This window comes from Hypanus sabinus, chromosome 3, assembly GCF_030144855.1.
Source record: "Hypanus sabinus isolate sHypSab1 chromosome 3, sHypSab1.hap1, whole genome shotgun sequence".
NCBI lineage: Eukaryota > Metazoa > Chordata > Chondrichthyes > Myliobatiformes > Dasyatidae > Hypanus > Hypanus sabinus.
In genome coordinates this window covers 34,379,465-34,403,247 of record NC_082708.1, presented here as the reverse complement: position 1 = coordinate 34,403,247, position 23,783 = coordinate 34,379,465, and the positions used below count along the sequence as shown (strand labels likewise).

The window sequence follows — 23,783 nt, the reverse complement described above, 5'->3', positions numbered from 1 at the left end:
TATAGTTGGATAAATAAAAAAAACATACATTTCCAGCTCTTGAAATTTTAAGGTCAACAGGTAACACTGGCTTTCTTTCCTTTCTCTTTTGTAAATAATCAAACAACTTAAGGTGAGGTGATGATGTGCATTGGGTTATCTCCTGCTGCTTGTTCAATGCTGGTCGGGAATATCGCTTCATATTCCTGTTGAAAATAGGCAAAATGGACTTGTAATATGACAAAAAGTTAACAACCAGCAAACAGGTTTCAAAACAGAAGATAAGTATAAATTCACTTTTTACATAATTCTATTTGGTAAGAGAGGCCAAATTAAAGTAGGCTATGGGGAGTATTTTGTTCCTCCATTTTAAGTACAGGATATTAAGTAGCTCTGTTTAAGTAGTAGAAATTGATGTTCTGCACCTTGTTTCATTTATTTATTTTGGTGAAATGAGCCAGTCAAATCCCAGTGAACAGCAGGGCTCTGGAGAGTGTTGTGAACAGAGTACAAGTACGCAGCTCACTGAAAGTGGTGTACCGGGTAGAAATTGTGCTGAAGGAGGCTTCTGGCACAATGCCCTTCATCAGGGCATTGAGTATAAAAGTTGGGAGGTCACAGTATGGTTGTACAGAGCACTAGTGAGGCTTCATTTGGGAGTATTGTGTTCAGTTTTGATTGCCTTGCTTTAGAAAGTATGTTATTAAATTGGAAAGATTTACAAAGACTGAGTTATAGGGAGAAGTTTGACAGGCCAGGACTTTACTCCTTTAGAGTAGAGGAGACTAAGAGGTTATCTTAAAGAGGCATATAAAATTATGTGCTCAGTCTTTCTGCAGCCCCAACCCCCCATCATGTTGGGGAGTCAAGAACAAGGCATACATTTAAGGTAAGAGGGGGAAGATTGAAAGACTTAAGAGAACTTCAGAGACAACTTTTTTTGTTACACGAAGGGTGTAACAAAAGGACAGTTGAGCAGGTGCATAGACTGGAAAGATTTAGAAGGTTGTGGGTCAAATGCTTGGATAGGGCATCTTGGTCAGTAAGAAGCAGTTGGGCAGAAGGGCCTGTTTCTATGATATACTGTATAACTTGATGCAATGCCTGGTGTTCATTCACCTTGTTTCTTTATTTTCTAGGTCGCAGGATAAAGCTCAGTATAACACCCATGGCTTGTTCAGAAACTGGAACCTTTAGAATACCGAGCTGTCTAGAAAGAATTTATACATTTTCCTCGTGACTACACTGGTTTCGTCCCACATTCCAAAGAGGTACAGTTAGGGTTAGTAAGTTGTAGGAATGTTATATTGCACCAGAAGCATGTCGACACTTGCAGGTACCCCCAGCACAATCCTTGCTAATTTGATTTGACACCAAATGATGCATTTCACTGTATGTTTTGAAGTTTTTATGTACATGTGTATATAACAACTTTGATCCCAAAACAGTAACAGGTAATAACCTCAATCTCAAGCATTGATTATTTCTGACAGGGTTCATTAGAGTAAGTTCTTCCTCACAAAGTTCAAATAATGGTATAACAAGGATGTCCTGAAATGTGCTGTAATAATTTCATGGCATTAATTAGGAGAAACAGAGGAGCAGTTTGGGAACAAATCAGAATATCAATACAAAACTTTACCCAATATTTCTCCAACACCCACCTTCTCATCGGTCTAGTGTTCATCTTTTGTTTGTTATAAAGAAGTTTATTGGTTGTGCATGTAACAGTGAAGGAAGGGTCTAGACAAAGTGGCTCTGCTGTATGGAGTACCAACTGACTTTCAAGGACAAGCTTGTCATCCTGCATCATGAAAAAGATTGACTTTAAAAAGCAAAATTATATTGCTTTAAACCAAATAAATAACAGAGTAAACATCATTTTGGGTAATCAAATAGGTGAATGAGCCACATATAGGCTTATAAGTTTCATGCATTTGCTGTAGCTTTTTAAAACACTAGAGAACCTTTAAAATTGTTCAGTAATTTATTTTCCTATTACAATGACAATTTTTATTTATACAGCAATTCCAAAAAGTAGAAGTGACAAGATTGCCTACACACAAATTAACTTTTAGAGAATCCCTTAAAACAGGAAGGAGCACAGAGCAAGATGATTAGAGATGGCACACTACGTCTTGGGAGTTAAGGTAGCTGAAGGTGTCAATGTGAAGTAATCAAAATTAAATTGGAAGTTTGTAAACGTATAAGGTACGTAGTCTGAAGCTGAATTCAGTTCAAATAATACATAGTTGCAAGAAAAAGTTTGTGAACCTTTTGCAATTACCTGGTTTGCTGCTTTACTCATAATATGTGGTCTGTTCATCATGAAATAATACTACATCTTCCAACAATAGACAAACACAATCTCCCTAAGCTAATAACACAAACTGCACTTTTCATGCCTTTCTTGAACACACTGATAATCATTCACAGCCCAGGCTGGAAAAAGTACAAGAACCCTTCTATTTAATAACTGGCAGAATCTCCTTTAGCAGCAGTAACCTCCACCAAACATTTCCTGCAGCTGCTGATCAGACCTCCAAAATGGCAAGGAGGAACTTTAGACTATTCATCCAAACAAAACTGTTTCAGGTCATCAATACTTCTGCGATATCTTGCATGAACAGCCCTCTTCAAGTCATGCCACAGCATCGCAATTGGGTTAAGGTCTGAACTCTGACTTGGCCATTCCAAAACACAAATTTACTTCTTTTTAAATCATTCTGTTATTGCTTTACTCTTGGGTTTCAGATCATTGTCTTGTTGCATCATCCAACTTCTATTCAGCTTCAGATAATGGACTGCTACCCTGACATTCTCCTGTAAACTGTCTTGATACAATTTTGAATTCACTGTTCCCTCAATGACTGTAAGCTGTCCAGGCCCTGAGACAGCAAAGCAGCCCCAAACCACGATGCTTTACAGTTGGGATGAGGTTCACATACTTTTTTGAACTTAGACTGTGATTGTTTAAACGGTGTACTCAGTATTGAGGAGAAGTCCAATTGTTTGTGTGTTATTAGTTTAAGCAGATTGTGTTTGCCTATTATTGTGACTTAGATGAAGATCAGATCACATTTTATGTAATTAATGCAGAAAACCAGGTAATTGCAAAGGGTTCACAAATGTTTCCTGCAAATGTACAATAGCCCTGTAAAACACAAGAGCTGCCACAGTGAAGAAAGGAGGCAAAGCAAGTGTTTGTGGTGGAAACCCGTGACAATGGTTTCGGTTTGCTTAATAGTAAATTGGAAGAAATTTCTGCTTAACCAGTACTGGATGTCAGCTTATAGGTTTAGAGACAGTAAAATTGTTTGAAGTAGTGATGGCGTACATCTAGAAAGTGATGAACTGTCTTTGGAGGATGTGGCTGAGAACATGACGGAGATGAGAAATATGAGGGGCCAAATTTGGTTCTGCATCATAAAACATCATAAAAATAGCGGAGGAGGAGGAAAATGAGGCACCAAGGATGACTGTCTAATACAACTGGATAGATTTGAGAGTAACCAGAAAAGTGCTGTATTACCCAGCTGGATATGTTGGAGGAGAATGCAGTCAAAAACAACAAAGCTGCTAACTGATAGACTGAAAAGAATGAAAGGGCTGGGGGAATGATTAACCTCCAGTACTGTATCATATGACATCGTCTGCTTTGGTATTGAGTCAAAACTAAATTCAAACAATAGCTGTAGAAGTGAAATATAGATTTTAGATTCACAAAATAAATATTTCCATTTAATATTGCACAATTTACCTGTGTCCATTTGTGGTTGTCACTCGTTATTGCATGAACATCACAAATTAAGCTCTACAGAAAAATACAAAGTCATAATAATTAGAAGTCAGGTTACTAGAATGGATGAACAGGGTAGGCTATTACATTCAGAAGCACATTCAAAGCTGTAAATTATTTTACAAATTTTAACCTTGAGCTTTTTAAAAAGTATAATGTTCAAAACAATTATACGTCAGTACAGAAAATGTCATGATTTTCCTGCTAGGCTGAGGAGTTTCAGGACACAAAAACAAATTTAGTTATCTGGAAAACAAATTAAAGAATGGTGAGTAGAGAAAGAGAAGGACTCTTAAAAAGAGCTTCAATCTCAATCATTCAATAGCCTTGACAGGAATGTCAATACATCATTTTTCTTGAGAATATGAGCCATCTAAGATGGGAAGAAAGAATTGCGAATATAAGGAAGGGAGAATGTAATTTCTAACAGCCACAATTTATTACCTGCATCGTGGGCCGAAGTAGAACATGCCTACTTTGGTATGTAAGTGCTTTCATATGACCAGATTGCCTATAATCTCGTACTTCAGCTATGACACATCCACAGTGAAAAATATTCACCTAAAAGGGAAACAAAACCTTCCATGAAAATTTTTAAGTTTATTGAGTTCCTGAAGTAATGTTGATTTTAATCAAAAATAACACTGAAATGAGTTTGCGCAATTCACCATTTAAATTAGTGGTCCAGATCTTGCTTACTAACAGTGAGTAAACCATCTGTGCAGAAATCAAACACCAACTCTCAGTGCTATACATATGCAGAAAAACAGGAAAATCAAAAAATTGCTTTTCCACTTGCCATGCTTCTCCAAAACTTGTCTACATCAGCAGCTTGCTAAGAGTACAGATTTCAGATATGAGAAACGGCTATTAAAATAGCCCAAAAATATTAAGATGACTGCTGTACGCAAATTAAACAGATAGTTTTGCTCAATGACTTTGATCAAAGTTTCACAGTCCCCTTATCCATTGATCAGTGTACTTAGGTGATTGGCTGAGGATCCACATCAACATACTCAGTGGCCACTTTATTAGACACACCTGCTTGTTAATGCAAATATCCAAGCATTCAATCATGTGGCAGCAACTCAATGCACAACCATATGGTCAAGAGATTCAGTTGTTATTCAGGCCAAACATCAGAATGGGTAAGAAATGTGATCCAAGTGATTTTGACCTTGGAATGATTGTTGGTGCCAGGAGGGTGCTTTGAGTACCTCAGAAACTGCTGATCTCCTGGGATTTTCACACATGTTCTCTAGAGGTTACAGAGAATGGTGTGAAAAATGCACAAAAAAAAATACAATGAGTGGCACTTCTGTGAGTGAAAACACCTTGTTAATGAAAGAGGTCAGAGGAGAATGGCCAGACTGGTTCAAGGTGACAGTAACTCAAGTAACCAGGTGTTACAATAATGGTGTGCAGAAGAGCATCTCTGAAAGCACAACACATCAAATCTTGAAGTGGCTGGGCTACAGCAGCAGAAGACCACACCGGGTTCCACACCCCGACCTAATAAATTTGCCACTGAGTGCAGATTCAGTTTAAACTTTTGATGCCCCTTACTCATCAGTTTTTAGTGCCAATGGCAGATAGTTTAGAGGATTAACTTTGTAAGATAATGATTTCTAGACATCCAAGCAGACAAGTATCCAATGGAAATTCTTACAGTGGCCTGGCTCAGCCTCCCACAATTGCACGGAAAAACAGTTGATATTTACAAACTATTCTTGGTGTAAAATTATATATCCAAAAGTGTTACACTGTTGAGAGATACCTAATTGAATTGAATGGTATACTAAGCCATAACTATTGATTCATAACCTTTCTACTGCTCTCTGCCAAAAATGTCAAATTTCATTAGTTTGGCACAACATTGAGGACCAAAGGGCTCACTCCTGTGTTGTACCTCTCTATGCTCCAAATGTAATTCAAATTACAAAATAAAAATATTTGATTTTTAAACGTGTTTCGTATATCGTTTTTTTATCTTAGCTTCATGTATGATTGAAACTGTTACAATCAATTTTGGAAAAGCGAAAGTCTATGCATAAGCTCACCTTCTTCAATACCTGCAATAAGCACAGTGGCATTGCTGCTCTGTAAAATCTCGGCCAATTTTTGTACAGTGATAAAGGGACAGCCTTTGAATATCTCTCCCATTCACAATTCTACTGAATTACTTTGAAGACTTAGTTCCTACTCTTATACAATTTAGCTCACCTGAGATTTTTCCAAAAGATCTACAAGAATTGGTGGAAGCTCTTCTGCATCCAAATATTCCAGCAGTTCTCCCTCTTCATAAGGCAAACGGATTGTTTCTGAATCTGAATATTTTTTTTTACAAATACCAAATAAGATATTAATACTCTAAACTTCAAAATATATGCAGCTCACATTTCAGAAACCCGGGCAGTCAATGCTTTCGTCAACCAAGTGCATGCTAATATTTTATCTATTCAAAAGAAACACAGTACTAACATTGCAGGGATAATTTCTCTAAGGATAATTTATTCATCACATATGACCATCACAACCAAAAATAGTTAATCAGTGGTACCTGATCCATTTTTCCCCCGAAGCATCAGTGAATAACCTTCATTTCCTGGATATAAATTTACCACAAGACATGACACTCTTTCCTGCATTACAAGTTTTTCCAGCAAGTTGACATTTCGCCTTAATTTCTGAAATCAGAAATCCAGATCATAAACAAACATTAAATTCCATTTGAAGAGAATAGTTGTATATTACTACTTATAGAACAATATACACAAACTGCTGGATGAACTCAGCAGGCCAAACAGCATCTATGGAAAAAAGAACAGTCAACATTTCGGGCCGAAACTCTTCTGGAGGACTGGAGAAAAAAGCTGAGGAGTAGATTTGAAAGGAGGGAGGAAGGGAGAGAGAAACACCAGGCAATAGGTGAAACTTGGAAGGGAAGGGATGAAGCAAAGAGCTAGGAAGCTAGGAAATTGATTGGTGAAAGAGACAGAAGGCCATGGAAGAAAGAAAAAAAAAGGTGGAGGGGAGGAACACCAGAAGGAAGTGATGGGCAGGCAAGGAGATAACATGAGAGAGGAACAAGGGTATGGGAAATGGTGAAGGGGGAGGGATGCATTATTGGAAGTTTGAGACATTGATGTTCATGCCATCAAGTTGGAGACTACTCAAACGAAACACAAGGCTTTGTTCCTCCCATTTCCTAGCTCTTTGCTTCACTCCTCCACCTCCAAGTTTCACCTATTCCCTGGCATTTCTCTCACCCTCCCCCCCCCCACCTTTCAAATCTACTCCTCAGCTTTTTTTCTCCAGTCCTGCCAAAGGGTTTCAGCCCAAAACATTGACTGTTCTTTTTCCATAGAAGCTGCTTGGCCTGCTGAGTTCCTCCAGCATTTTGTACATGTTGCTGGGATTTACAGCATCTGCAGATTTTCTCTTGTTTGTGATTATATTACTACTAACATCAGGTTAAATCAAGGACATTAAAATAACATGTAATAATGCTCAATTATCATATTACTTAAGTAATTCTGCTGTTTGTTCTTTTTTCCCCTCGAAGCCCGAATTTTAGCATTGTTGTCGTAATGGTTTTATGGTCAATTAATAGGATCCAGCAGTTGACTTCAGCTAACTCAGGAATTGATACTGGATACTGTTGATGGGGATGACCTACCAGGAATGAGTTGTAGTGGTCCTGCCTCTGGCACAGAGGTTGAACCCTCAACTAGAAAGGGGAGGAGGGAAGAGAAGAAAGCGATAGTTTTAGGGGACTCTATAGTTAGGGGGGCAGATAGGAGATTTTGTGGGGCAGATCGGGAGTCTCGGATGGTATGTTGCCTCCCTGGTGCCAGGGTCCGGGACATCTCAGATCGGGTGCAGGCTATTCTTGAGAGTGAGGGCATGAACCCAGATGTAGTGGTCCATGTAGGGACCAATGATGTAGGTAAGGTGAGTGAGGGGGTCCTGCTTAGAGAGTTCAGGGAGTTAGGAGTGAAGCTGAAAGGCAGGACCTCCAGGGTGACAATCTCGGGATTGCTACCTGTGCCACGTGCGAGTGAGGCGAAGAATAGAATGATTATGCACATTAATACGAGGCTGAGAGCATGGTGCAGGAAGGAAGGGTTCAGGTTTTTGGATAATTGGTCTTTGTTCCAGGGACATTGGGATCTGTTTCGAAGGGATGGTCTACATCTGAACCGGAGGGGTACTAACATTCTTGCAGGAGTATTTGCCAGTGCTGCTCGGGGGGGGTTTAAACTAGATGTGCAGGGGGCAGGGATCCAGATCCAGAGGGTTGGTCAGAAGGTGCATGTGGTTAAATGTGTACAAGGTTTGGGTGATCTTGAGAAGGTCATCAAAATTCAGGATGCAATTTGCCCGATGGAAGTTCAAGGAGCTGGGTTAGGTACAGTAGACAGTGTTTTAAGCAAAGAGAGGAGGAATGGGCTAAGAATTCTATACTTGAATGCGCGTAGTGTCAGAAATAAGACAGATGAGCTTGAAGCTCAGATGAAAATGGGGAACTACGATATTGTTGGGATAACGGAGACATGGCTGCAAGGGGATCAGGCCTGGGAATTGAGTGTACCAGGGTATACGTGCTATCGTAGAGACAGAAATATGGGAAGAGGGGGTGGGGTGGCCCTGTTGGTAAGGAATGAGATTCAGTCCTTAGCAAGAGGTGACTTGGGAACAGGGGAAGTAGAGTCTGTGTGGATTGAGCTGAGGAACAGTAAGGGTAAAAAGACCCTAATGGGTGTTGTGTACAGGCCCCCAAACAGTAGCGTGGATATTGGGTACAAGTTGATTAGGGAGTTAACATTGGCATGTGCTAAAGGTAATGCAGTCGTTATGGGAGATTCAACATGCAGGTGGACTGGAAGAATCAGGTAGGTGCTGGACCCCAGGATAGGGAGTTTGTGGAGTGTCTGAGGGATGTATTTTTGGAAGAGCTTGTGCTTGAGCCAACCAGGAACGAGGCTATTTTGGACTTGGTGATGTGTAATGCACAGGAATTGATAAGTGATCTTGAAGTAAAGGAGAAATTAGGAAGTAGTGATCATAACATGATAAGTTTTTATCTACAATTTGAGAGGGATAAGGGCAGATCAGAGGTGTCAGTGTTGCAATTAAATAAAGGAGACTACGGAGCCATGAGGGAAGAGCTGGCCAAAGTTAAATGGGCGGATGCCCTGGCAGGAAAGACAGTGGATCAGCAGTGGCAGATATTCTTGGGCATAATACAAAAGATGCAAATGCAGTTCATTCCAATGAGAAGGAAGGATTCAAAGAGGGGGAAGGGGCCACAGTGGTTGACAAAGGAAGTCAGAGATTGTATAGCATTAAAGAAAAAGAAGTATGACAGGGCTAAGATGAGTGGGAATACAGATGATTGGGAAAGTTTTAAGGAACAGCAGATCTTAACTAAAAAAGCAATACGGAGAGAAAAAATCAGGTATGAGCTCAGTCTAGCCAGGAATATAAAAGGGGATAGCAAAAGCTTTTTTAGCTATGTGAAGAGAAAGAAGATAGTTAAGAACAATGTTGGCCCCTTGAAGAATGAATTGGGAGAAATTGTTATGGGAAACAGGGAAATGGCAACAGAATTTAATGCGTACTTTAGATCTGTCTTCACCAGGGAGGACACAAGCAATTTCCCAGATGTATGGATGGGCCAGGGTCATAAGATATCAGAGGAATTGAGACAGATTGACATTAGGAAAGAAACTGTGATGAGTAGACTGGTAGGACTGAAGGCTAATAAATCCCCGGATCCAGATGGTCTGCATCCGAGGGTTCTAAAAGAGGTGGCTCAGGAAATTGCGGATGCATTGGTAATCATTTTCCAATGTTCCTTAGATTCAGGATCAGTTCCTGAAGATTGGAGAGTGGCTAATGTTGTCCCACTTTTCAAGAAGGGATGGAAGGAGAAAACGGAGAACTATCGCCCTGTTAGCCTAACGTCAGTCGTGGGGAAGATGCTTGAGTCCATTATTAAGGACGAAATAGTGGCACATCTAGATGGCAGAAATAGGATTAGGCCGAGCCAGCATGGATTTACCAAGGGCAAATCATGCTTGACTAATCTGTTGGAGTTTTTTGAGGGTGTAACAAGGATGTTAGACGAAGGTAAGCCAGTAGATGTTGTGTACCTAGATTTTCAGAAGGCATTCGATAAGGTGCCACATAGGAGATTGGTGAGTAAAATCAGAGCTCATGGCATTGGGGGCAGGGTTTCAACATGGATAGAAAACTGGTTGGCAGATAGAAAGCAAAGGGTAGCAGTGAATGGGTGTTTCTCAGACTGGCTGGAGGGTACCACAGGGCTCTGTATTGGGACCACAGCTCTTTACGATTTATGTCAATGATTTAGATGAGGGCATTGAAAACTATATCAGCAAGTTTGCTGACGATACTAAACTGGGTGGCAGTGTGACATGCGAAGAGGACGTTAGGAGAATACAGGGAGACTTGGATAGGCTGAGTGAGTGGGCAGATACTTGGCAGATGTCATTCAATGTGAATAAATGTGAAGTTATCCACTTTGGAAGCTGGAACAAGAGGGCAGAGTATTGTCTGAACGGTGTCGAGTTAGGTAAGGGAGAAATGCAAAGAGACCTAGGAGTCCTAGTTCACCAGTCAATGAAGGTGAATGAGCAAGTGCAACAGGCAGTGAAGAGGGCAAATGGAATGTTGGCCTTTGTTACAAGGGGAATTGAATACAAGAGCAAGGATGTTCTTTTGCATTTGTACAGGGCCCTGGTGAGACCACACCTGGAATATTGTGTACAGTTTTGGTCTCCAGGTTTAAGGAAGGACATTCTGGCAATTGAGGAAGTGCAGCGTAGATTCACTAGGTTGATTCCTGGGATGGCAGGGCTGTCTTACGCAGAGAGATTGGAGAGATTGGGCTTGTACACGCTGGAATTGAGGAGATTGAGAGGGGATCTGATTGAAACGTTTAAGATAATTAAAGGATTTGATAGGATTGAGGCAGGAAATATGTTCCAGATGTTGGGAGAGTCCAGTACCAGAGGGCATGGATTGAGAATAAGAGGTCAGTTATTTAAAACAGAGTTGAGGAAGAACTTCTTCTCCCAGAGAGTTGTGGAGGTGTGTAATGCACTGCCTCGGAAGACGGTGGAGGCCAATTCTCTGGATGCTTTCAAGAAGGAGCTGGATAGATATCTGATGGATAGGGGAATCAAGGGATATGGGGACAAGGCAGGGACTGGGTATTGATAGTGAATGATCAGCCATGATCTCAGAATGGCGGTGCAGACTCGAGGGGCCGAATGGTCTACTTCTGCACCTATTGTCTATTGAATTCAGCTTGATCATTTGAACCTACATTGTTCATCTAAGCAAATAGTTATGCAGTGTTCCAAGTTCATCTTATTCAATTTAGAAAGAAATAAATGTTGAACATTTATAATATTTTAAAGATAAAAGCATTTAACAATTTCATATTTTTCTTTTAATTTAGAGTTGCAGCACATAATAGGCTGTTCCGGCCCAACAAGCCCTTGCCGCCCAGTTACACTCATGAGACCGGTTAACCTACTAACCCATGTCTTAGGAATGAAGGAGGAAACCACAGCACCCAGAAGAAACCCACATGATCATGGGAAGTACATACCAGCTCCTTACAGACAACAGTGGGAACTGAACTTAGGTCATTAACATTGTAAAGCATGCTGCCTCAATTAATTTATATTTACCATTTTGTACAGAAACAAATAGTACAGAACTAAAACTTCTCTCTACCAGTGAAGTATTGGCAAAACTTTCATTCATGTCTCATTGACAAAAATGCTAAATTAAAACCGACATTTTTGATGGTCCTATAAATTTCTTTATGAAAAACTTCAAGCAAAACCACGATTGAGGAACCATAAATGGGTGCATGCAATATGAATACCTTCAGCTCTGGTTCTTTTTCACATTCTTCCATGTACAAATCATATAGTTTCTGATGTACAGATTTCCTAAAGTAACACATTTTAAAAGTTCAGTTATTTCAATTTTGTAAGTCAAAAATATCTTTAAAATATTTTTATTACAAAATACTACCTTCCACTTGATGAATGCCTTCTTTTTGGAGGTCGCTGCCGAGCACATCCAATTATATACTAAATTTTTTTTAAAAAATCATAGTTTATAATCAATAACTGGATCAGGTTAAGTAAAAGTGTAATAATACACAGCAGAATAGATGAGTTACTGTAAATAACTCACCTCTGCACGGTCCAATGCATACTCCAAAGCGTGATACTGCAAAAAAAGATGCTTTTACTAAGAAATTTTAGAGAAGCAAGGCGACCAGAAATCCACTGTCATCAGTTCTGAAAATCCTTTCTTTCTCAAATGGTCTACTGTCTGACATAGGGTATGCCAAATTATTGGCTTTCCAAATAATGGATACATTATCTTAAAGGAAAAAGAATTTGAAGAATTAAGTTCTCCAGAGATTCACAAGAATTTCTTGTGCATATTGTTTTCCTCTACAATATGAGAGGAAATTCTGAATATGAGAAGGTGCAATTTTTCAAGTGATCCACTGGCTTCAGTAAAGAGAATTGTTTCTATTCCATTACCAAATTATATCTACAGGAAACAGAATAAGTGTCATAATGTGAAACTAGATTATTCTTATTTTCATCAACACCAAATTGGAATGTACAACTAAAATCAAAAATCATAAACATTAGGATTATTATTTAACATTTTAAAGGGACATACATCATTTTAAAGGGAAAAGAATTCAAAGAATTGGGTTTACATTCACCAGAGATTCATAAGAATTTTTTGTACATTGTGGTTCTTGACAAGAGTTAGTCTGAACATTGGAAGTCTTGGAAGAAACAAGATAACTGATTACATCCCTTGCCTTCTGTAATTTAAAACTAGTTTAAGAATTAAGAACCAAATTCACAGTATGAAACTACAAGGCTGCAACAAGTCCTTCAATGTGCTAACTTATGGCATTGACTGAAAACATATCTTATCAACAAGTGCAAATATAACATGGTCGAAACAGATGCACTAGTGCCTGCAAGTAAATTTATCTAATGAAAGGGGACACAAACTGGATATTGTTTTGGATGATCAAAGGTTTGGTTAAAGGTTTTTAATTAAGGAAAATGCTGGACAAAATTGAAGAAAGTACAAAATAGGTAGCTGTTGGAGCAATTTAGTGCAAAAGCAACACTGGTAGGGAAGGTTAATGAGCTGACATGGTACAGATAGAAACTGTTATCCAATTGGAAGTACATGGTCTTTCTGATAGTTTCAGTATCATTTCTGTTAAATAGTTTTCCAAGGTTCAGCCAGAGTAGCTGGAGGAGATAGAAACAAAAGTGCAAAATTTGTAATGACATTAGTCTTAACAATATCTTACTGAAAGTTGCAATTTATCCAGCTTGACGAAAAGACAACCTGTCTCAGAATACCATGGGAGTGGATCGTTTGAGACAGTTTATGGAAAGGCAGAGTAGAGCACAGTCACTGAACGTACAAGTAGGCAGTCTGTGGATAGCGTTACTGTGGACAGCATTGGGAGGGAGAGCCCCAGCAGCGAACTGTTTGGGCAAAGGAGCTACTTCCAGGAATGATTTTGTTTAAAATGCATACCTTTACCTGAAATTGGTGTATAAAATCCTATATTCAAATCAGTAGATGAAAGGATATCAAAAAAGGATTTCAGAATTTTGGATAAGGGACTGTGGACCTGTACTACTTTTTTACTGCTTGTACAGCTCATGTCAGTTCCCAGTTTAAGTAGCACTGCCCATGCAAAATAAACTAGCAGCTAAATATTAAATTTTAAGGTCAGATATTAATTCTGCTTTTTGTAGTACACTTTATTGACTATTCTAAGTAAGGAATGACACTATTTCAAAATTAATTGATGAATTAAGTATAATTCTTGAAAAGATTTTATCAAAATAATTCCTTTAGCAAAGTCAATTTACATGTAAGAATTTTTTTTGAAAGGGAAACTAATTAGCAGCTATTTCAAGTCAGTGGTTAACAATAAAGTTTCTTCACTGGAACAAAACTCACCATTATGAAGGAAATTGGGCCTTGGGTATTAGGAGAGAAGTTGTGAATACAGACAGAAAATCATGTTTCTCCAAAGGATCTTGAATTCTGTTGAAAACAAAGATAATTTAGCAGCGCTTTCACGAAGTATCAATAATTGACTCTATTTTCCTCAAGGTTTACTTCCAAAGCCTTCCTGATGAGTGGGTGTAGCCACAAGGTAGTGGAGGTTTGAAATCAAAGTTTTCCTTCTCTGAGATGAGCTGCCAACTATGGCTGACGAGCTCCATCTGCCTGATGTAACTGGTTTTAAAGCAACAGTAACCCACCTTTGCCCCTTCTGTCAGTAGAAACCATTCCGTTGTGCTTAGCAGGTAAGCCACACATGAAGGCCTTGGTATGCAGAGGCTACATGTCATTGGGAACATTTAATAGGTAGTTGAAGCCTAACCCTACTACTTGCCCTGGCTATGACAAATTTAAAGAACCTTGGAATTAAGCCACATTTTTCTGACAGCCACAACAAAAAAAATTCTGGTTAAAGAAAATGAAACTAATGAGGATTAGGGATGCTTCCAAAGGATGGATTTCTACCCAAATTCATCCGCCTATAAAGATTTTTTATTACCATTTATGTTGTCACTTAACTGTCTTTGCCTTTTAACTGAACACTCAGTATCTGTATCACACTATTCTCACCAATATTCCTCCACTTCTTCCTCCTTTTACAACTTTTCTGTTAGCCCACCACTCGAGTATATGAATGCATACAGAATATTTTGTCATATTAAACATGCTTTCTTAGATTTACGTTGAACTGAATTATGGTTCCTCAAGGTCAGATTTGGACATACATATGTAAAACATATCAACACTCCCCCCCCCCCCCCGCTTGTCAATACATTTGTCAAATTTGAAAAGCGCAGGATTATCACTTCCAGAAAGCATTAGGGCTTTGCGTATAGCTAATTGATAAGAAATTTAAGGTACTCAGTGTATAAAATTGGAACTTATGGAACACCAACTTAGCAAGAGTCAGGATTGATTTCCAGTTGCTGTAACTGTGAGGTATCAGCTCTGTTAACTGTGCCACACTGCTTATTGAATGTGGCAGCAGCTGGGAGGGACCAAATGGCATACTCCTGCTTAGACTTCTATTCCTCATACTATCTTCCAAATTTCTCATCAATTTCACAGTAACCCAGTCTGTTTAAGAGCTGTTCCTCCCCCTGCCATGACATGCACAACTTCCTGATTTCTACGTGTCTTTCTATGAACCCTTTATTCACCCAACATCGAGCATGTAACAAAACCACATTGAATCAAGCCCTTTGGACCAACTCATCCACGAGACCAAGGTGCCCATCTAAGTGAGTCCATTTTGCCCGTATTTCACCTGCATCCCTTCAAACTTCATCTGTCTAAATTTCTTTTAAATATGGTTATTACACCTCCCTCAGCCATTTCCTTTCATAGACCAGGAGAGGGAAACCAGAGGTCCATGAGTGAGTAATCATCAGAGGATCAGAGGTGGAGAGGGTCAGTAACTTTAAATTCCTGGGTGTCACTATCTCAGAGGACCTGCCCTGGGCCCATCATATAAATATAATTGCAAAGAAAGCACAATAATTCCTCAAGAGTCTGTGGAGATCCAGCATATCATCAAAAATCTTGACAAACAGGGGGACGTCACATGATGACGTAGGATCGAGATGCTGGAACCCAGCCCTCCCATAAAAAATCAGTAAATTAATGTTTAAGTGAAGAAAAGTTAGTTAATACTTTCTAAAAGTTACTTATAAACTACTCCGGATTGTTTCAAGCTATGCCTTATAAACAGAAGATGAAGAAAACTACTACCATGAAGACAAAGCAAGTTGGAACAGAATCAAGTCCCACCTCTGCCAAAGAACCGCAGGCTCAGGTACATTATACCACCGGCGATATAGAACAGGAAACTGCGGCAACATCGGCCATTTCTAAAGAAAAAGACCAACGAGAACTGCGCAAATGTGAAGGAAGGAGCATGCGCAAACGAGAACAACCTGAACTACAAATCCCAGTTACGAATGAAACCGAAAGTGAAAGTGAACTGGAGGGAGAGTCAGATTCTCTGGAAAAATCAGACAAAGATGGAGGTAAAAGTTCTTCTGGAAATATAGAAAAGACTTTAATGCAAATAATGCGTAAATTAGGCACATTAAAAGTAATCAAAAAAAAAAGATAAATGTGGAGATTATGTTTAATAAAATGACAAAAAGACAGGAAAAATGGAAAAGACAATTATAGATTTGGAAGCTACAACGGAAGACATGGTTGAAAGAATGAATAAAATGGAAGATGATATTACTGCCTGGACATCAGAAAGAAAACAAATGTTGGAAAAAGTTGATGAGCTTGAAAATTTTAGTAGACGAAATAATATTAAAATTGTTGGACTTAAAGAAGATATAGAAGGAGAAGATCCAATAAATTTTTTTCAAAAATGGATTCCTGAAAAATTGGAAATGGAAGGAGAAACTCTAATTGAAATTGAAAGGGCTCATAGAGCCTTAAGGTCAAGACCTCAAGCTGACCAAAATCCACGATCAATTTTGATAAAATGCTTAAGATACCAAGATAAAGAAAAGATCCTGAAGGCGGCTGCCCAATGTGCCAAAAAGAGAAACGGGCCATTGATGATAGCAGGGAAGGCAGTTCTTTTCTATCCTTTTATAAGTTATAACCTTTTGAAGAGAAAGAAGGAATTTAACCCAGCGAAAAGAGTTTTATGGGAAAAGGGTTATAAATTTATAATGCATCACCCAGCAACACTGATAATTTTTTTGGAGGAGGGAAAAAGAAGATTTTTTACCGATTATCGAGAAGTTCGCACAAAAACTTCCAGACTAATTACACATAGAGATTTCCAAGTGTAATGGATTAAAGATGAAGACAGAGACAATGAATGGAAGTGATGGACATTTAAGGATGACATAGGGGAGAAAAGCAAAATTTCTGATATACTGAGAATAGTGTTTTTTTTCTTTTTTTTAAAAAAAAAATATATATATATATACACACACACACACTTTTTTATGTTGCGGGGGGGGGGGGGGGGCTGGGGAGCTTTGGATCGATTACTACGGGATTCATGTATGTAATCATGGTGATCGCCATGACCCGTACAATAGAGTGGGGTAATGTGTTTTTTTTTTCACAACATTAGTAGGGGGGTATTTTGTTTTTTTCCTTACACTCTATTTTTCTTCTATCTTTCTGCCTGGATGATCGGTGAAGATACACATAGTAACATGGAGAATTTTAGAAAGATTTCCCAAGATACCACAAAAGTTGAAAGATTAGGTGTTATTATAGATTGGAGTAACATAATTGAAAATAATGACTAATTTACTGAATTTTTTAAGTTTTAATGTTAATGGACTTAATGGACCGGTGAAAAGAAAAAGAATTTTAACATACATAAAAAAAAATGAAAATAGATATAGCTTTTTTACAAGAAACACTCTTAATGGAGAAAGAACATCAGAAATTAAAAAGAGACTGGGTTGGAAATGTTATTGCAGCTTCATTTAATTCAAAGGCGACAGGAGTTGCAGTTTTGGTTAATAAAAATTTACTAATTAAAATACAAAATGTATTAATTGATTTGGCGGGGAGATATGTAATTATACATTGTCAAATTTTTTCAGAATTATGGACTCTTATGAATATTTATGCACCAAATGAAAATGATGTAAAATTTATACAAGAGGTCTTTTTGAATTTGGCTAATGCACATGACAAAATATTAATAGGTGGAGATTTTAACTTTTGTTTAGATCCAGTTTTAGATAGATCAACAAAGTTGTCACAAAATGAAAAGTAGTAAAATTAACTCTATCATTGATGAAAGACTTAAATTTGATTGATATTTGGAGAAGAATTAACCCAAAAGAAAGAGATTATTCATTTTATTCAAATAGACATAAAACATATTCAAGGATAGATTTTTTCTTATTATCAACAAATATGCAAGATAGAGTGAAAAACATGGAATATAAAGTAATATTGTCAGATCATTCTCCTTTGATAATGACAATGATAACGATAGATAAAGAGGAATCAATTTATAGATGGAGATTTAATTCAATGTTACTAAAACGTCAAGATTGTTGTGATTTTATGCAAAAGCAGATTCAGTTTTTTTTAGATACAAATTCACATTCAGTTGATGATAAATTTATATTGTGGGAAGCAATGAAGGCATATTTGAGAGGTCAGATAATAAGTTATACTTCTAAAATTAAGAAGGAATATATGATAGAAATAGATCAATTGGAAAAAGAGATTACAAAATTAGAGAAAGAATCTCAAAGATATGACAGAAGAAAAACGAAGACAACTTATTAATAAGGTTACAATATAATACACTTCAGACATATCAAACAGAAAAAGCAATTATGAGAACTAAACAGAGATATTATGAACTAGGTGAAAGATCACATAAGGTCCTTGCATGGCAGTTAAAAATAGACCAGACTTCTAAAACAATAAATGCAATTCGAACAAGAGTAAATAAAATTACTTATAAACCTTTAGAAATTAATGAAACTTACAAGAATTTTTATTCTGATTTGTATAAATCAGAATCACAAAATGATAATGTCAAGATAGAAAGGTTTTTAATCACAAGTAACTCTTCCAAAATTAAATATGGAAGAACAAGAGAGATTAGATATGCCTTTTACATTAAAAGAGGTTGAAGAAGCTTTAGGATAATTTCAAAGTAATAAATCTCCAGGAGAAGATGGTTTTCCGCCTGAATTTTATAAAAAGTTTAAAGATTTATTAATTTCTCCTTTTATGGAGTTAATACATTAAGCGGAAAGAACGCATAAACTTCCAGAATCTTTTTCGACAGCTATTTTAATAGTATTGCCAAAAAAAGATAGAGATCTTGTAAAGCCAACATCATATAGACCTAGTTCTTTGTTAAATACTGATTATAAAATAATAGCAAAAATCTTATCGAACAGACTATCTAAATACTTACCAAAATTAATACATATGGATCAAACAGGATTTATTAAAAATGGACAATCAGCAGATAATGTAACTTGGTTATTTAGTATAATTTATTTGGCCAAAAGGGGGAGAAAATGAGTGTGGTAGTTGCTTTAGATGCAGAAAAAGCATTTGATAGATTGGAATGGGATTTTTTATTTAAGGTATTGGAAAAATATGGATTAGGGGTATCTTTTATAAAATGGATTAAAACCTTAAATATTAATCCCAAAGCTAAAGTAGTAACAAATGGTCAAGCTTCAACATCATTTCAGTTAGCAAGGTCAACTAGGCAAGGTTGTCCATTATCACCTGCTTTATTTGTGTTGGCAATAGAACCATTAGCTGAATTAATTGGAATGGACCCAGATATTAAGGGTTTCAGAGTTAATCAGGAAGAATACAAGATTAACTTATTTGCTGATGATGTTCTGCTTTATTTAACAAACCCATTGCACTCGTTGCGTAAATTATCCTATAGATTAGAAGAATATAGGAAAATATCAGGTTACAAAATAAATTGGGATGAAAGTGAAGTTTTACCTCTTACTAAAGGAGATTATAGTCAATGTCGATTAATAACTCAATTTAGATGGCCGTCAAATGGTATAAAATATTTAGGTATAAGAGTCGATAATGATATAAAGAACTTATACAAATTAAATTACTTACCATTATTGAAAAAAATTCAAGAAGATCTTGATAAATGGATGATATTACCAATAACATTAGAAGGTAGAGTAAATACCATAAAAATGAAAATATTCCCTAGACTACAATACTTATTGCAATCACTACCAATACAATTACTCCAGAAGTTTTTTCAAGAGTTAAATAAATATGTGAGGAAGTTTCTTTGGAAAGGTAAGATGTCAAGAATATCACTGGAAAAATTGACATGGAAATTTGACCTCGGAGGGTTACAACTTCCAAACTTTAAAAATTATTATAAAGCAAATCAACTTAGATTTATTGCATCTTTTTTTGATGAAGATAAACCGGCATGGGTTAGAATAGAACTAGATAAAATAGGAGAAAATATACCAGAAGATTTTATATATAAGTGGGAATCTAAATGGATGCGGGAAAAGAAAGAATCTCCAATACTAAAACATTTGATTGATTTATGGAATAAGATAAACGTTGATGATGAGGCAGACTCGAGGGGCTGAATGGTCTACTTCTGCACCTATTGTCTATTGTCTATTGAAATCTTTATTAGCAAAGAGATCTTTATTTCAAAATAAACATTCCTTTTACAATGGATAACCAACTTTTATACAACTGGTTTCAAAAAGGGATTAGATATATAGGAGATTGTTTTGAAGGAGGCATATTAATGTCATTTGATCAATTAAAGAATAAATATCAAGTATCAAACACTCTTTTTTGTTACTTCCAATTAAGGGTTTATTTAAGAGAAAAATTAAGTCAAACAATGTTATTGCCGAAATCTAGTGAAATAGAAACTTTAATCCAAAAAGGAAAAACTAAAAAATTTATTTCTTGTATGTATAGCTTGATTCAATAACAGGCAACTAAACAAGGAGTCCATAAGTCAAGACAAAAATGGGAGTAACTTGAATATTAAAATTGAAGAAACAAATTGGTCAAGACTATGTCTTGATAGTATGACAGATACAATAAATGTCTGGTTAAGATTAGTGCAATATAATTTTTTACATCAATTATATATTACACCATAAAAGATAAATAAATTAAATCCGAATTTATCTGATCAGTGTTTCCGATGTAACCAAGAAATTGGTACTTTTTTACATTCTACTTGGTCTTGTTCTAAAAATTCAACCTTTTTGGACAAATTTATGAGTTTTATTGGAACAAATTATTGGAACACAACTTCCACATAATCCAATATTATTTTTATTAGGCAAAATTGAAGGGATAAAATCGAAACCCAAATTGAATAAATATCAGAAAGAATTTATAAAAATTGCACTGGCAGTAGCCAAAAAGACTATTGCAGTTACTTGGAAATCAGATGCATATTTAAGTATAGGTCGTTGGAAGAATGAAATTTTCAGCTGTATCTCACTTGAAAAAATTACTTATAATTTAAGAGATAAATACGAAACATTTTTGAAAATTTGGTGCCCTTATTTACAAAAGACAGGATTAAATATATAGGTGCTCTGAAGATAAAATAATTGGTTACTTGGGAAAAGAAATAAATATATAAACTAAAGTTATTACGAACTCTGTGGAGCATGTGGGGATCTTCCGATATCCAGGCACTCTTTCTTTCTTTCCTTCTTTCTTTCTCTTTCTTTTTTCTATAGGGATGTTAGGGGGGGAGGAGCTAAGGGGAAGGGGGGGAAGGGTATTATTTTTTTCTTTCTGTAATCATCTGAAAACTTAACAAAAATTTTTTTTTAAAAATCTTGACAAACTTTTATAGATGTATTGGTGGAAAATGTGCAGACTGACTGCACATGTTATTCATTGCTATTTATATTTGCATTTGCACAGTTTGTTGTTCATTGATCCTGTTTACAGTTACTGTTCTATAGATTTACTAAGTATGCCTGCATGAAAAAGAATCTCACGGTTGTATGCAGTGACATGCATGTACTGTGATAATAAATTTTACTTTGACTTTACTTTTCCATATACATAGCACCACTTGCATGAAGAAGTTGCCCCTCAGGTCCCCTTTAAATCTTTCCCCTTGTACTTAAGTTGGATGCAGAGGGCTGAATATCCCCTCTGCATCCAATAGAATCCATATCAGGTTTAATATCACTGGTATATGTCATGATGTGTGTTAACTTTGTGGCAGCAGTACAACACAATAAACAATAATAGAGAAAAAACTGAATTAGAGTAAAATATATATTAGTTAAATTAAATTAGTAAAATATATTGAAATAATAAAATAGTGAGGTATTGTTCATAGTTTCAATGTCCATTCAGAAATTGGATGGAAGAAGGGAAGATGCTGTTCCTGGATATTTGAATGTGTACCTTCAGGCTTCTGTACCTCCTTCTTGATGGTGGCAATGAGAAGAGGACACATCCTGGGTAAAAGGGGTCCTTAATGACGGATGCTGCCTTTTTGAGGCAATTCTCCTTGAAAATGTTCTGAATACTATAAAGGCTAGTGCTCATGACAGAGCTAATTTTACAGTATCTGCAGCTTACTTCGATCCTGTGCAGTAGCACCCCTCTCTACTCCCTGCCATACCAGATATGGGTCACAAGAAGTGAATAAAACTCAGAATAATACTCAAGCGATTTTGTATTTTGATGGGTTGTCAATAGCAGAAAGTATGGCAACTGAACTCTTACCAAATGTCTTTGAAAGTAAAGATATTTTATTACTCATGTCTATAAATTATTTAGATCTACTTGAAATTATTTAAAAATTAATTTATTTGGAAATATAAGAAATTTTAAAACAATAAAACCAAAGTAATGCAACCCTGTGACTAGAACAAGTATATCAACAGGGCAGATTCTTCAATCGGAAGGATTCTGGTATGAGAAGAAATTCAGCTCAGTGTGTCTATAATCTCCATAGTTTAGTACATAAAAGGTGATCACACGGAAACATACAAAGTTCTTATTGGGCTTGCTAGGATGGATCTTTTCACTGACTAGTGAATTTACAACTAAGAGTGTCAGAGTCTCAAAAAATATCAATTCAGGAAAGAGATAAAAAGAAACTTCTTCGGCCAGAGGGAAGCGGTTTTTTTTTTAAAACTTACAACCCAAACGACCTACTTCTATTTTTATGACATTAGTCTCTTTCATAGTAACTTGCTCAAAAGTATTCTCAAACTTAGATAAGATGCAATAACACGCGATCGCCAGATAATTTCAGACCTCAGATTGGCTGAGCTTATGGTCAAGTCCCAAAATTTTTGAGGGTCAAAATACTGGTAGTTCCTTTCCTGACTGGGCCCATTCTGTGACCACAACATTCCTGTCTACGGAGACACAAGAGATTGCACATGCTGGAATCTGGAGCAGACAAAAGGAACTGGGAAAACTCAACGGGATAAACAGCACGTTATTTTCCGGACCTCATCTCAAAAGTCTCAATTTCTCAGAAGGGTTGATGGTTCAGGTGTAATGTAGAAACTATCGGCACATCAATTCAATAACAATCTTACAAGCAGCGGACGTTTCTGTAGTGTGGTGTGTGTACATGTACCTTCACGAGAACTGTCAGCAACTAGTTTATGTGCTCGCTACACCAGTAGAGGCCGATGAGACCCGATGAAGCGTTTCCACCCACTCCGACCTGTAGAAAAGGGTGGAGGATTCGGCCGCCTCTCCCAGACAGGTCACTCAGAATTATAACCTCAGTCGGAGGCGCCCAGAATCCGGTGCAATGGCACCGAGGGGACAACCAAAGCTAGTCCGACAGTGCCGGACCCCCGCGCCTCGGCCACCCACCCACCGTCCCAGCACACACACTACAATCGATGCAAAAAAGCTGACTTGCCGGTTCCCGTGCCATTGCCGGCTATTCGCGGAGATTTGGAGCTCTTGGCTGCTCGCTTTTTTGTTTGTAAATATTTAAATCCGGAGCCGTTACTCGATTTAACAGACCGCCAGCCACCGGGCGGCCATTTTCCGCCCGTGGGACCAAACTTCCGGTCTGGAGGCGGAAGCCGGGGCCGCTCGCGGCAGGCGGGGTGTGTACCTGTCCGGTCCTGGGGAGCGAAGCGTCGGCCTGCCCCTGACTAGCAAAAGCAACGCAATAACGTTGCAGAAAGTTTATGGAGCTACGATAGGTGCAGGGTGGGCTAATTAACCATCATATGGGTTATGCCATTAAGCTGGAACGAGTGCAGAGGAAATTTACGTTAATGTTACCGGGACTTGAGTGACTGAGTTATGGACAGAGGTTATGCCGATTTTCCTTGGGGGTATAGGGGAA

The 23,783-nt window shown here is 37.4% G+C and overlaps 1 protein-coding gene across 9 annotated transcripts in view; it reads right to left on the bottom strand.

Annotated features, from left to right (window-relative positions):
• Nucleotides 1-23,515, bottom strand: part of supt20 (SPT20 homolog, SAGA complex component) — a 63,709-nt gene extending 40,194 nt beyond the window's left edge. For all 9 annotated transcript variants that reach the window (XR_009511113.1, XR_009511114.1, XR_009511115.1 and 6 more), the window contains exons 1-11: nucleotides 23,346-23,515; nucleotides 13,850-13,936; nucleotides 12,023-12,058; nucleotides 11,858-11,916; nucleotides 11,706-11,772; nucleotides 6,339-6,465; nucleotides 6,002-6,105; nucleotides 4,223-4,339; nucleotides 3,740-3,793; nucleotides 1,644-1,783; nucleotides 29-185 (exon numbers count right to left, since the gene is read on the bottom strand). Coding sequence is in view for 6 of the 9 variants with exons in the window: in XM_059964058.1 (XP_059820041.1) it covers nucleotides 29-185; nucleotides 1,644-1,783; nucleotides 3,740-3,793; nucleotides 4,223-4,339; nucleotides 6,002-6,105; nucleotides 6,339-6,465; nucleotides 11,706-11,772; nucleotides 11,858-11,916; nucleotides 12,023-12,058; nucleotides 13,850-13,852 (864 nt within the window). In the remaining 3 variants the exon portion in view is untranslated. The remainder of the gene's footprint in view (nucleotides 1-28; nucleotides 186-1,643; nucleotides 1,784-3,739; nucleotides 3,794-4,222; nucleotides 4,340-6,001; nucleotides 6,106-6,338; nucleotides 6,466-11,705; nucleotides 11,773-11,857; nucleotides 11,917-12,022; nucleotides 12,059-13,849; nucleotides 13,937-23,345) is intronic.
• Between the last annotated feature and the right edge of the window lie 268 nt (nucleotides 23,516-23,783).